The 14,904-nt window shown below is 48.2% G+C and overlaps 1 protein-coding gene across 1 annotated transcript in view; it reads right to left on the reverse strand.

Annotated features, from left to right (window-relative positions):
• Positions 1–11,447, reverse strand: part of SREBF2 (sterol regulatory element binding transcription factor 2) — a 64,602-nt gene extending 53,155 nt beyond the window's left edge. Inside the window, exon 1 of the mRNA XM_034987394.1 lies at positions 11,360–11,447. Coding sequence (XP_034843285.1) covers positions 11,360–11,447 — 88 coding nt within the window. The remainder of the gene's footprint in view (positions 1–11,359) is intronic.
• Between the last annotated feature and the right edge of the window lie 3,457 nt (positions 11,448–14,904).

The following is a 14,904-nucleotide window of genomic DNA, read 5'->3' on the forward strand; positions in this document are numbered from 1 at the left end:
CCCACTTTCTTTATGACTGGATTGGATGATGCACCTGGGGATGCCCTTATCTCTTGACAAGTCTAATCCCACTTGCCAGTGGTTCCTTGTAATTAGGATATTAATGATTTACCTCAAATAAAAAGGGCTTCTTGGTTTTGTCTCTCATAGTCCTATTTATCCTAGAAGCCACCTCTATGGATGTACAATTGCAAACAAAGGCTTTAGCTAAGCATCCAACAGTGCTCCTGGTAAAAGGAGCCTCCAAGCTCACTTTGGGACAGTCCCTGACTGGAATGACTTCCACATCAGATTCAGAATGTCTTAGAGACCAAAGGCCACCAATAGATGATGGGAGGCCGACTTACTAAGTATCAGGCCATGCTTATAGATATGCCTGAAATAACACTTAAAACCTGTCAGACCTTAAACCCAGCTACCCTTATGCCTGGACCTGACCGTTGTACTTTTATAGGGCATAACTGTTCAGAGGTTATTGAGTTGACCAGATTTAAGACGCCTCTATTAAAATTGCAAATGACAGCTGATTTACTGATGACAACAGTTTCATGGAAAAAGGAGTAAGAAAAGCTGGGTAGGGGCGCCTGGGTGGCTCAGTCATTAAGCGTCTGCCTTCAGCTCAGGTCATGATTCCAGGTCCTGGGATCGAGCCCCGCATCGGGCTCCCTGCTCAGCGGGAAGCCTGTTTCTCCCTCTCCCACTCCCCCTGCTTGTATTCCCTCTCTCACTGTGTCTCTCATACTCAAATTGGTCCTTTAAATGATCTCTTTCCTTTAGTGATTGCTTTAAACTCCTGGACTGCAAGAAAATTATCAAAGGTCAACTATCAAAGATCTTTTATTCAGACTCCTCTTTCTCATTATAATATTAACCTTATGTTGTCATTTCTGGTGTCTCCGTGCCTAGCGTCGAAAGACTCCTTCACTGCCATAACTTCCAGCTAACAGATGATCCTTTCTACTCAGGGAAGTTCACGTATGTTGACTGTGTTGGATTCAGCTGCCTCCCTCTTTTGTAACTCCTCTAAACATTCGCCAACTGACCCATACTGACCCATAGGTAGGGACATCTCTATTCCCCTGTTCAGCAGGAAGACATTACAGAAGATGAGACCTTCCACCTTCAACAACCTTAAAGATTTAAGGGTCAAAATTGTTCAAGGGGGAATGATGAGGGAACAGAAGGCTGGCTGGAGACAAAGCATAAGCCAACACCCTGCAACCTCCCCCCACCTCCCACTCCTGGGTGGGACGTGCGACATTCTTCCAGGAAGTTCCTAACTATCTTAATGTTAACGCCTTACTAGAGGGGTAAACAACCTTAACTTGACAATGGCAAGGCCTCCGGTATCCTGTGAGTCTTCTTTAACATACAAAAATCCTTCTGAAACCTCCCTTTCCTTACCTTTCCCAACCCATAGTATATAATACTATGTATATACATAGTATATACAATAGTAATACATAGTATATAATCCTTACCTTTATGTAGTAATACATAGTATATAATCCTTACTCTTCCCAACCGCTAGTATATAATCAGCTACCCCTCACAACCCTGGTGCAGCAGCTCTTTCTGCCCATGGGTCCTGTCCCTGTGCTTTAATAAACCACCATTTTGCACCAAAGATGTCTCAAGAATTCTTTCTTAGTCATCAGCTCCGGACTCCACCCCACTGAACCTCACTTATATTCTAAAACTTCATCACAAGCACAGAGCAGACCCCTCTTGATAAACACATGTCCCTAAGTGTGTACCTGAGCAGAGGATCCAGGGTCTCTCTGGCCTTCGCCCACCACACCAGCTTGTGTTTGCAACCTGGAAGCTCACTTACATCAGACAGAGATGTAGCACAAGACACAGGAAAAGTACACGGGTTTGGATTTAGACATGCCTGGGAGTGAGGTCATCATTCTACCACTTAGTAGTTGTGTGATCTAGGCCTCAGTTTCTTGTCTGTAGCGTACCACAGAATTGGGAGGAAGGATTAAAAGCAAAAACACATCAGGAGACAACATATGTAAAGGGCCATATACACTGCAGGAGGGCAGGGTCCTTGCTTACCTGGCCAGCGCTGTACCCAGAGCCCAGCACAACACAGGCCCTATGTTAAGGTCTCAACTGCAGGCCTGCCTAGCCACAATGATTGCAAAACCTAGTGAAGGATAGAAAAGTAGAGGCGACTGCAGGGACAGTCAATAACTAACAAAGAAAAAGACAAGTCACATTCTCCTAGAGAACACCAGTGACTTTTAAAGTTCAAAGGTAGGGGCGCCTGGGTGGCTCAGTTGTTAAGCGTCTGCCTTCGGCTCAGATCATGATCCCAGGGTCCTGGAATCGAGCCCCGCATGGGGCTCCCTGCTCTGCAGAAGCCTGCTTCTCCCTCTCCCACTCCCCCTGCTTGTATTCCCTCTCTCGCTCTCTCTCTGTCAAATAAATAAAATAAAATCTTGGAAAAAAAATAATAAAGTTCAAAGGTAGGTATTGTGAGAACTGAGCTATTCATAACAAAGGGTACTCCCTAAAATGTCCGCCGATTTTGGTGAAAAGTAATCTTAAGAGAATTACAGTGAAAGGAAGCAACTTCCAGAACACCATTTATAGTGATGGAAAGCCCCCCAATTTTTCTCTAAGAGGACACACTGAAATTTCAGGGCAGCAAGGGCTGCCACCATGAAGCTACATGAAAGAGAGTCCAGACAAAACAATGTAAAACAAGAAATCATTTTTCAAGTCCCCAGAGCTGAAAATAAGGAACTGCTGTACATTAAGGAGCATTTTTTTAAGTAGGCTCCCATGCTGGGAGCCCAAATCTACAACCCTGAGATCAAGACCCGAGCTGAGACCAAGAGTCGGACACTCAACAGCCTGAGCCACCCAGGTGCCCCAAGGAGCAATTTTAAACGTAAAGAGAGCAAGCGAACCAGATGAAGGATCACTCCAAGAAACCTAAGTGCCTCAGATGTTCCCTTTGCTGGCCCAGGACCCTCGTGCTTCTGACCTCTGCCACTTTAGGTTTAATAACCCGGGGTAATCCACCCGAATAGGCAGGCCCTTACATATCCATGTCCCGTGGAACATTTGCGTCATTTGCAGCTTTCGTAAACATAAATACGAGGGTCCTGGGCCAGCAAAGTGGCGTGAGCCTGCCTATTCGGGTGGATTACCCCGGGTTATTAAACCTAAAGTGGCAGAGGTCAGAAGCACGAGGGTCCTGGGCCAGCAAAGGGAACATCTGAGGCACGGGAGGGGATCATTCAGAAAGCTGGTCACTAGCCATGGACTGTCCAGGGGTCTCGAATACAGAAAAGTCAACGAGTCACTGGGAGGCCCAGACAGAGGGATCAGTACATGTGTGTATTGCCAGGGGCTGAGGGAGTGGCGTGAGCTCTGAAATGGCACACATGTGGCAAAGACAAGCAGAATAAAGGGACCAGAGTTCTGGACTCTGCAGGGACACCGAGGGGAAACAGGCCCTCTTCTACACACTGGTGGTGGTGTAAATTGGTACATCCACTGTGGACAGCAGTTTCCTAGGATTTCTCAAAACCGCAAATGCACAGGGCCAGAACAGAATGGTAGTTCCTGCCCCTTCCTTTTATGTTTTACATCACTTGATTCTGTGGCATCTATGAGGTCTCCCCATCCCCACGTGGACCCAGCCATCCCACTTCTGATCATTTATCCCACACTCAACACCTGCACGTGTGTGAAATTATGAATTTACAAAGCTAGTATTGTTTTGGGTTTTTTGATTTTTCTTTTTTTAAGTAGGCTCCACACCTAGCGTGGAGCCCAACTAGGAGCTTGAACTCAAAACCCTGAGATCAAGACCTGTGACCTCAAGAAATGATGCTTAACCAACAGAGCCACCCAGGTGCCCCGCATGGTCTTTTTTTTTTTTAAAGATTTTATTTATCTATTTGACAGAGAGAGACACAGCAAGAGAGGGAACACAAGCAGGGGGAGTGCGAGAGGGAGAAGGAGGCTTCCCGCGGAACAGGGAGCCCAACGTGGGGCTTGATCCCAGGATCCTGGGATCATGACCTGAGCCAAAGGCAGATGCTCAACGACTGAGCCACCCAGACGCCCCCGGCATTGTCTTTAATAGCAGGACTGGAAACACCCTCAAATGTCCATCAAAAGGGACCGGATGAATGTGTTACCGTGCATCCATGCAATGGAAAACCATGCAGCAATGAAGAGTGGAAAGATCTCTAATACACAGTTAAGTAAAAAAAAAACAAATGCAGGGTGCAGAAGAACAAAGCTTGTCGCATGCTACCTATTTGTGCGGAGATAAAAAGGGGAGCAAATATTAAAATCCACACCTATCTGCTTATATTTGCATTAAGGAAGTTTTGAAGAAGGTAAAATAAACTACAGAATGAATTACTTGCGAGGAGGCGGAGCTGGTGGGTGCTAAGCAGATGGGGGCAGGGCTGAGAGCACAACTTTTCACAGTCCCCTCTCACATGTTTTTATTTCGCCATATGAACACATTGCCTTTTTGAAGAAATACAAATATTTTCCAATCAGCACAGTAATTAGAGTAATGTAGAGCATTCGAGAGTTTCCAAACTGGAAGGGCCACGGCTGGTAGTGTGAAGGAGCTGTAACCCACCTCGTGATGTAGAGTCCTCTTTGGGAAACACACACCAAGCAACTGACTCCAAAGTGACTTGCTCCTACGTGTTCAGAACAAGAGTATTTATGTTTACGAAAAGCTGCAAATGATGCAAATGTTCCACGGGACATGGATATGTAAGGGCCTGCCTATTCGGGTGGATTACCCCGGGTTATTAAACACCTAGCAACCGGTATGTGAAAATGTAACAATTTGTGCACACATTAATAATAAAGTTCAGACAGAATCCAGAGGATACAGATAATTTGATAGTCAGAAACCCCTTTTTGAATCAAGTTAAGAACTTTTTAAATTATGAATTGGAGGAAAGAAAAGATCCAGTGGAGACAAACACACAAAGTATATTTTTTTAAATGCCAATACATGAGCTGAGTAGGAGAACGACAGAAAAGACTGTTCAATAACATTAGACCAAAGGCCTAGGTGTGAATGCAGAACAGTGTTTGTCAAGGGCAGAGCCAAACAGATCTGGGGAGGAGGAGAAACCCAAGGAGACTGGTTCAGTGGTCTGAGCAATCCCAGAAAACTTTATGTCCTAGGAAATGGAACTAGATGAGATCAGGAGCTAAAATCAGGTAGAAAATAAATAAGCTGTGAGCAACAGTAGCTCATTCTACCCAAACATTAGCAACAGTGATATATATTCAAGTGTCAAAACAAAGTTTATGTCTTGAAAAAGATCTACACATGGGTAAAAAGTCTGTGCTTCACCTCACTGAGCAGTTTCCCCAACATGACTCACTGGAGAAACGTGTAGTCGGTTTCCACCCCTCTCCGCACCTCAGCCTCCCAGTGGTGTGCTGGCCACACCCTCCCAACACTCAACCCTGGCTCATCAGGTTGGCCACTCCAAACTCCCCATGGATGTGGACACCTGGCCGTGGGCCCACACAACACCCTGACCCTGAAGTGCTATCCTTGTCAGACACACCTTTACAGAGAACCTCTTCAGTGCTAGGTAGTGTTGTGGTCTCTGCCAAAGACGGAGCTGACTGCAGGGAGAAAGACAGCAGAGGACCAGGCAGTGCTACCCAAAGGCTCAGGAACTTGGAAGTTCCTCCGCAGGCTGGGGCTTGGGGTGGGCTACCAGCAGGAGGAGTGCATGAATGCAGGTGTCTGACAGAGTGAGCCCTCCAGAGCCCCCCAAGTAGGTACAGTGACTGACAGTTCGGTCACATCAGTGTATATCACCATGGAATTCAGAACACCAAGGATAAAGAGCCTACAAACTTCCAGAAGTGCAAACAGGTGGCACAAAAGGATCAGGAATCAAATGATACCTCATTTCTCAACTACCAGAAGCTAGAAGACAATTGGGCAATGCCTTCAAACTTCTGATATAAAATTATGTCCAACCTAAAATTCTAAACTCACCCAAACTATCAAATTGGCATGAGGTTAGAATAAAGATATTTTAAGACAGACAAGGCCCCCCCACCCTAAATTTACCTCTAATGTACTCTTTCTCAGGAAGCTACCAGAGGATGTGCTCCATCAAAACTAGGGAGTAAAAAAAACAAAAACTAGGGAACAGGGGCTTCAACATCACCCCCCCCCCCAGTGTAATGGCTAAAGTAATCCCACAAGTGTGGGACAGCAGAGCTAGACAAACAGCAGATGGGGCAAAAAGAGGGAGGGCTTCAGAAGAGATGGCAACAAGGCGGATAAAAGCAACTACCACCCTATTGAGAGTTTCTGTGACAAGAATTAGGGCTGAATTCATTGCCAGAACATGGAAAGTAAGCAAGTGAATAACTGGTGCTATTATAAGTCCGAGGAAAAATACAAACCCCAGAGAAATGAAAACCTCCACCCAAACAAAAGCTTGTACACAAATGTTCTTGGCTGCTTCATTTATAACAGCCAAGAAGTGGAAACAACCTAGATGTCTATCAACCGATTCATGGATAAATAAAACATGATGTCTCCACACAAGGAAACACTATGCTACAACACAGATGAACCTCAACACTATGCTAAGTGAAGGAAGCACATATTGTATGATTCCATTTAGGTGAAGTGTTCAGAATAGGGCAAATCCACAGAATTTGTAACAGAAAGTAAATGAGCTCACTGAAAAGTTTCTTCAACCTTCTCCAAAGAAAACAGCTGCTTCTACTTGCCATCACCCACTCAGTCCTGACTTCTTTCTGGCTTATCTAGACTTGGACCCCTTCATCTGACTGCTCTGTCAAATGTCGACCTCCTAATTGCCAAATCCCATGACTCGTTTCATGGCCTTGTCATCCTTGCTGTCCTCTGCACCACTATTCCCATCATCCACCAACCCACTCTTTAAAAAGCTCTCCTTCCCTTAGTTTTTATTACACTTTCCTCAAATGATCTGACCTCCCAGTTCTATCTTCTCTCACTTCTAGCCTCAACTCCAGTGACTACTCCTCAATCTCCATCCCCAGTTTTGACCTTCTCCCCAGTACTGGCCTCTGATTTCCTAGTGAATGACACCCCTCCCCCCACAGCCACCAGCACCTCAATTTCTGCCCAGTTGAAGACAAATGTTTATCATCCCCCCAAACCAGCTCTTCCTGCTGGCTTCTGAACTTGCCCAGTGCCCCAGGATCAAAGCTATGATGGGATCTTAGAATTCCACCTCTGCTCTGCCTTCAGGGTGAGGCCTTCCGCTGAGGCCCCATCCTGTTATGTCCACCATCTTGCACGATGGCCACTTCCTATCCCAACCCCATCACCCTCTTAGTATCATCATCCCACACCCGGATGATGCCCACAGTTCCCTCCTAACTGGGCTCCCTGACTCCAATCTTCCTTGCCCATCACCACACTTAAATTTTCTTAAAATCTGTGACTAACGTGCCATCACTCTACTTAAAAATCCTCAGCAGTTCCCTCTACATTCCACAAAACATGTGCATTAGGTATGAAGACTTTCCAGTTTGGCTCCAACTCACCTTTCAGACCTTATCTTCTAACGTTTCCTCACACACACACCATAGAGTCCAAGAACTCATTAGTAATCTTTTATCTCCAAGGCAGCTTGATCCTCCTCTGCCATGTGCTTGTCATGCTGATTCTGCCACCCACCCTTCTGGGTCTCATGAGAAGGACACCTCCGTCCCTGCGCCTTTCCTGATCCCAGTGGAAAAATATCTCACCTTTCTGCCTTTCCAGAAGACCTGGTTTATCACAATACATGAGGCACTTTTTCATAACACAGCTATCTGCCACAAAAGAAAGTGCTCTAAACATTCTATCATCAGGGGCCTGGGGGCCTGGGACAAAAGAGCATCCTGGAGTGGAACAAGGCTCTGGAGATCAACTAACACAACAGGTTTCTTTGTTGGCCTTACAGTATGTTTCTTTAAAAAAAAAAACAAACAAAAACCACTTTGAAGCAACATTTAAAAATGTGGCTATTTCACGTAAAAATCCTGACTTGGGCATCCCTTGAAAAAGAGACAACAGATCTCACTTCCAAGAGGCCTCCCTTGCCTACCCAGTCTAAATTAGTCTGCCCTGGTCATTCTCTATAACATGGGTCCAGGGCGCCTGGGTGGCTCAGTTGGTTAAGCGACTGCCTTCGGCTCAGGTCATGATCCTGGAGTCCCAGGATCGAGTCCCGCATCGGGCTCCCTGCTCGGCAGGGAGTCTGCTTCTCCCTCTCCCACTCCCCGTTTGTGTTCCCTCTCTCGCTGTGTCTTTCTCTGTCAAATAAATAAATAAATAAATAAAATCTTTAAAATATAACATGGGTCCATTTTATTTTCTTCATGTGTCCTGCCAGAAGTGTTCATTTCAGTTATTTGTTCAGCTTCTGTTTGCTGTGTATGTCTTGTTCAAAGCTATCCTCCGTACTCTGTCCATCATAGGGGTACTGAGAAGCCACCTAAGATGTGCTGAATAAATGGATGGATGTGGCCTCCTTGGACTCACATCCTCGAAGGGCACTCATGGATTATAGCAAGAATGATACTGCCCAGTGAAGCATTCTTGCCCACCTAGACTTCCTGGAGGCAGGCATGAGAGCTCCAGGTTGCAAGTACCAGCCCCCATCACACACACAAAGTAAGTATATGTATGCACACTCCGTCTCTTCTTCCTTACCTTACTGGCTCCTAGAAGCAACTGATCTAACCCAACCCTAGGGGCTGTGTCTATTACAACTTAGAATCCTGCCCAGCCCAAGGTCACTGGATTCATTCAGGCATTCCACAAATATTTAGTTCTAAGTGCAAGAAATACAGCATGAAGGAAAGAAAAGGACCTGGCCCTCATGGAGCTGACATTCTGGAGGGGGAATGGACGTGTGAGGATACAGGGATGTTTGTAACTGCAGACCACTTGCCTTCAGCCTACCCAACCCTTCTTGTGCTCCAAGATCCCGGTCAAAGGCTGCCTCCTTGGAGTGGTCTTCCTGGTATGGCAGGCTTTACCAAGCTCCTTCAATTTTGACTTTCACTTACTACTCTGAGCAGCTATTAAATAAAACAACTGAGCAACTAAGAAAATAAAATAGCTCCAGACTAATTTAGACTGGGTAGGCAAGGGAGGCCTCCTGGAAGTGAGACCCGTGTTTCTTTTTCAAGGGATGCCCAAGTCAGGATTTTTACGTGAAATAGCCACATTTTTAAAAGTTGGCTCAAAGTGTTTTTTGTTTGTTTTTTAAAAGAAACATACTGTAAGGCCAACAAAGAAACCTGTTGTGTTAGTTGATCTCCAGGGCCTTGTTCCACTCCAGGATGCTCTGTTGTCCTATTCTAAGCTATTCTGTACTCAGCATTACAGTTTTATTGTTATTCATCTTAAGTTCCATGAGGCCAAGAATTCTCTTTCCTATCTTTCATGTTCCCTACAGCTCAGAAACCAGAGCTGGCACTTAAATGCTTGTTGACCAACTGAAGACAGGGAGTTATTTTTTCCCAAATCTGGTATGGGGACCTGTGAAGCCATTAAACCACTATGGTAGTTTCCAGAATGTATATTTTACTCAGAAATCTACAGGGGAAAGGCTAATACTTAACCAGTAGGAAATTTAACACATTACAAATTAAGATAAATAAGAATCAGTTATGGAATGAGAAGGCAAAATGCACATGAATTTCTTCTTGTGAGCTGGCTGATAGGCAGCCTCAGACTTACTTCTTACTGGCTAGGTAACCTTGGGTAAGTTAATGAACCACCTTGAACCTCTGTTTCAGGATCTACAAACGGAGATGAGAGTAGTATAACAGACGTTATCTACTTGATGAAACTGTGGTTAAGGATTGAGAACATTAATGTGTATGAGTGCTTAACACGGTGCCTGCCACATAAATGCTCAAAACATGTTAGCTGCCCTTGTTAAGTTCCAGGAACCTTTCTTCTCCATTTGTTAACACATCTCTGTATTTAGGAGCACTTAGTGGAAAATCTGTGGTTAGACCTGGGGCTTCAATTAAGGGTCTTAGCTCACTGCCAGGATGACCAAAAACAGAAGGCAAGGACAAGCCAAGGGGTTAAACGTCACAGAAGCAAAATGAGAAAGAGATCCTTTTCAATTAGCTGCTGCCACTTATCTTTTCCTCTAGAAGAGAATCTTCTGCTGCCTCAGTGTCTTCATCTGTACAATGGGGATGGAGCCGCCCTTTCTGCCTACAAGACCGTAATGAAAGCCTGGACATGATTGCACTTTATAAACTCAAGAGCACAATGCACTTGAATTAGTGCTTAAGAGCATGGGTTCTGGGCCATTTAAGGTGAGTGACCTTAAACAAGCAAACATCTGGCCTCCGTCTCCCATGGGACTGTAGTGAGAAGTAAGTGAAACAATGTAAAGAATTTGGGGACTAGAACATCAGAAGAGCCCAACTCCTGAGAGTTACTATTATGGTTATTAACCTGTTCATTGGACTCCTCACCCCCAAGGGTCAGGTGAAAGCCTGATATAGTGACACAAACACTAGCCCAGGAAATGGGCTCTGTAACCAGCTGGTTGACCTTGGGCAAGGGGCTGACCCTCTCCAAACTTGGGATTCCCATGGTCACAAAATGAGAACACTGCAAGACAGAATCCCTGGGCTCCTACCAGCTCTTCCACTCCGCTGTTAAGGTCGCCGGAACAAAGGCTACCCGCTCCCCAGCCTGTCCCCGAAGGGCCACAACTCAAAATTCTCGCTGCTCAAATCCCTTTGCAACGCGACAGCAGGAGCGCCCGGGTCTCCATTCCCGAGAGAAGCGTCCACACTCCGCCGCCACCGCTCGCTTCATCAGCAACTTGCTTCTGCAGCCGCTCCCTGCCCAAAGTTTCCCTGGGCGCCGGGAGACCCGGCCGCCGGTCAACCCCGGGAAGACCAGATATGAGAGCGCAGAGCCTGGGGACCCCGTTTCGGTGACCCCAAAGCCGCCTCCGCAGCCGGGCGGGGAGTGACAGGTGCGATGCGGAGCCGTGAGCGACGCGAGAGCGGGACCCGGGCGGCTCGTGTAGGCGCGCGAGGCAGGCGGCGGCCGCTCCCGCAGGACACTTGCGACGCCCCCGGCTCCGCGCTCCGGCCCCGGGACCCCCGCTCCGCTTCCGGACACGCGGCGCCGCAGAACCGCAGCGCTTAAAGGGATGGGTTCCGCGGGGCCGACCGCGCGTGCTGATTCTTCCCGCGCTAACCAGGGCTGCGGGGGGTGGGCGCACGCGCACCCGCGCGCTGCCGTAACCCCTTCCTCCCCGCGCGCCCCCGCACTCCCACCCACCCACCCACCACTCACCATCGATGTCCCCCAGGGTCAGCTCGTCGCCCAGCTCTGTGAGGGTCTCCATGGTCTCCAGACCGCCCAGCTCGCCGCTCTCGTCCATCGCCCGGCTCGGCGCGAAGGCCCCCCTACCGTCCCGCTCAGGGAGACGCGGGGGCGGTGCCGCCGCCACCGCCCATGACACCCGACAGCCTCCTCCCGGTACCGCCTCACCGGCCGGTGCCAGCTTCCGCCATGTTTGCGCCGCGCGGGAGGGGCGGGGCGGGATTCCCCCGCCCCAACCCGCGCCCCCGGCGGCCCCGCCCTCAGGCCGCGCGCCCCCTTGTTTGTTGTCAATGGGACCAGGCTCTTCGTGGCCAATCAGCGCGCGAAGCGGCGCGTGGGGTGATGGCGCGTCATCGATCAGCAGCTTGGATTTGCATATCGAGGCCCCACCCCTTGCGGGCTCTTAGCGAATGCGAAGAGAGGCCTCCGGGTCCTCAGCCCAACCTTCCTCCCCAGGCTTAAAGGCGCCGCTCCTTTTTCCGTTGGGTCGGCCTCTCCAAGCTATTCCATCCACCGGCTGGGGGTTGAAGGGTTAACACTCTCCGCCCCCGCTTGCTGGTCGCCCCCGGAGCGAGCTGTGAGCACATTACGTCATCTTCCCAGCTGCTCCCCCGCCTGGCCTGCCTGGGAGAGCGGGTAGAATCAAACCTGGCCCCCCAACACTGGGGCCCGGAGGAATCTGGATCATTCAAGTCGCGTTCCTTGCAAGCCCCTTACAAAGGCAGAAATGGAGGCTCGGCGCGGGCCGCGAACTGTCCCGAGGGCGGAGTGCATTTTACAACCTCTCCGCCTTTGCACCTGTCGCAACCACGCGCCAACTCCGACGGTCCTCACCCAGGGTACCTCAGAACAGCCTGCACTTTTTAAAAGCAATGCTAGTGCCCGAGACCACCACAGGCCTCCTGGGGTGTGTGTGACCCGGGCAGGAGCATTTTCACAGTGCCACAATGATTCTGACGCGCATCCCGCCCGCAGATACCCACTCCTTCAAGCACCTCCTTGCCCCATCTTGCAACTGGTCACGATGTAAACAAATGTGCAGACTAATAGGAATTTATCCTATAGAATAAAAGTATGAGCGCTCGAACAAGTGCACAAATATGGAAGTTCAGAGACGTTCACCACAAAGTCCTCCGTAACTGGGACAAATTGGGAAGCCCAATAAAGGAGTGGAATGACAAATTACCATACACACAATGTGATGCCATGGCATCATTAAAGATTAGGTACATAAATGTCTGTCTATTGACAACGACTTTCACAATATATTGTTAAAAAGGGAAAGTATGTTTCCTAAGAGAGAGCACACAGGCCACATGGAGCCAGACATGGATCCACTTACGCAGTGTGACCTCCGGCTGCCTGAGTAACTGCTCTAAACCTGTTTTAAAATCTCTAAAATGCAGGGAAAATAATGCCCTCTCAGAGTTTTGAAGATTAAATGAAATCATTTGCACATTCATTTGAAGTATTTATTGAACATCTCTGACAGGCAAAAAAGAGGCAATTCCTGCCCTCTGAGCTTCCAGTAGTGAAAAGAACAGACATTAAACAAAGGTAAAAAGCAGACAACGGTACAAGTAATCAAGGGAAAGTACTGGGTGTGATGCAACTAACAAAGGAATTGAGACATTTAAGATGAAACCTAAAATTCTTAAGAATCATGTCTGGTGTTGGCAGGGGAACAGATGACATGGACAAAGGCCCTGAGGCAGGAGGAGCTGCTGCCAGCCAGCACTTGGCATAAGGCCTGACATACAGGATGTGTCCATACACGATAGCTATGGTAACTGAAAAAACAGGGATCTGTGTGTTCACATTAAGGGCTAAAAGGCTGGAAGGCCCAACAGCTGAGTGTCAGTCATGATTACGGAGTGGTTGGATTTAGGGTGAATTTTATTTTCTTCTTGGTATTTCAGTATTGTTTAAATTACTTTTTTTTTTTTTTAAGATTTTATTTATTTGAGACAGAGAGAATGAGTGACAGAGAGCATGAGAGGGAGGAGGGTCAGAGGGAGAAGCAGACTCCTTGCCGAGCAGGGAGCCCGATGCGGGACTCGATCCCGGGACTCCAGGATCATGACCTGAGCCGAAGGCAGTCGCTTAACCAACTGAGCCACCCAGGCGCCCCTAAATTACTTCTTATAATGAACATGTATAACATAAGAAAAAACAGTGACTTATTTTTTGGGGAAAAAGGACAAGAATGTTTCGTTGTTTACATGCAGACTACACCCACTAGTCTCACCCTGAAACAAAACCAAACCCTGCTGCTCTGCTTGGAACCAGGCATTGACTTGGGCAGTGCCACCTTCGACTGTGCCTCTCACAGGGCTCCCCACACTGAGGGGTGACTGCTGGCCTACCATAACTCACTTTGGTCCAGTGCTCTCCCAACCCAGAGCCTCAGTAACCCCCTGCAGAGGGCTGCCTGAGCAGCAGGTCAGGTAAGTGGGCACAGCACCTCTCACTCTGCGCTGTCCCCACAACTCCCCTCTGGACCTGCCCAGAGGCTGTGGTGCTAACGAAGTGGCCCAAGGGGGCACAAATGAAGGCTCAGTAGAAACTGCAGAAGAAAGCTAGCTGCACCACACCGAGCCTCAGCAAAACACTGGCATTCTCCCTATGGCCCTGGATCCCAACTCATTGAACATCTCTTCCAACTGGCACCTTGCCCTGGCTGGGAGAACAGAGACTGGCTCTCATGGCTGGAGCAGCCTTAGCCAAGTCACTGCTCAGGACCTGGGTTCTTCACCTGGAAAGGGAGGGACAGACAACCACATATCCAGAGATCTACCACAGATTGGGCAATTACTACAGGTCAGAGAAGTGAGCTTTGAATATGCTTTTTCATTTACTACCTTTGATGCCTCCCTTTTTAGGCCTCTGCTCACAGTGCCTGTCACCTTCTCCCCCCCCCCAATCTTGTAGGATTTGTCACTTCCTCCAGGATTAGGCAAGAAGGTGTACCCCACGGTTTGACACAGAGATTAAGCTTGGCGATGGGAAACAAGTTTGCTTTTGGATAAGCTGAAACGTAAGTACTGAGGGTTATCAGTGGCAAGAGGGCAGGTGCCATTGGCTTTGGGATCTCAGAGGATGCAGCTGCCAAGAAGAAAAGAGCAGAGAGGAGAGACTAGGCTTAAAAAAAAAAAAAAAGCTTCGGGGGCACCTGGGTGGCTCAGTCAGTTAAGCGTCTGCCTTAAGCTCAGGTCATGATCTCATCTCAGGGTCCTGGGATTGCCCCCCTGTCCTCCGACCCCCCCCACTCCACACATGGTGGAGTGCTCAGCAGGGAGTCTGCTTCTCCCTCTGCCCATGCTCTTGTGCTCTCTCTCAAATAAATAAAATCTTAAAAAAAAAAAAATGCTTCGTTTAAGGGGCAGGTGAGGAAAGAGGAGGAATCAGGAAGAGACAGAGCTGACTCAGACTGAGGACAGAGAACCAGGACAACAAAGCAGCCCAGAAGCCTGCAAGGATCATCTCAGAGAGCTTCCAACAACATTTCTCTGGGG

This window comes from Mirounga leonina, unplaced genomic scaffold, assembly GCF_011800145.1.
Source record: "Mirounga leonina isolate KUSES-001 unplaced genomic scaffold, KU_Mleo_1.0 Mir_418, whole genome shotgun sequence".
NCBI lineage: Eukaryota > Metazoa > Chordata > Mammalia > Carnivora > Phocidae > Mirounga > Mirounga leonina.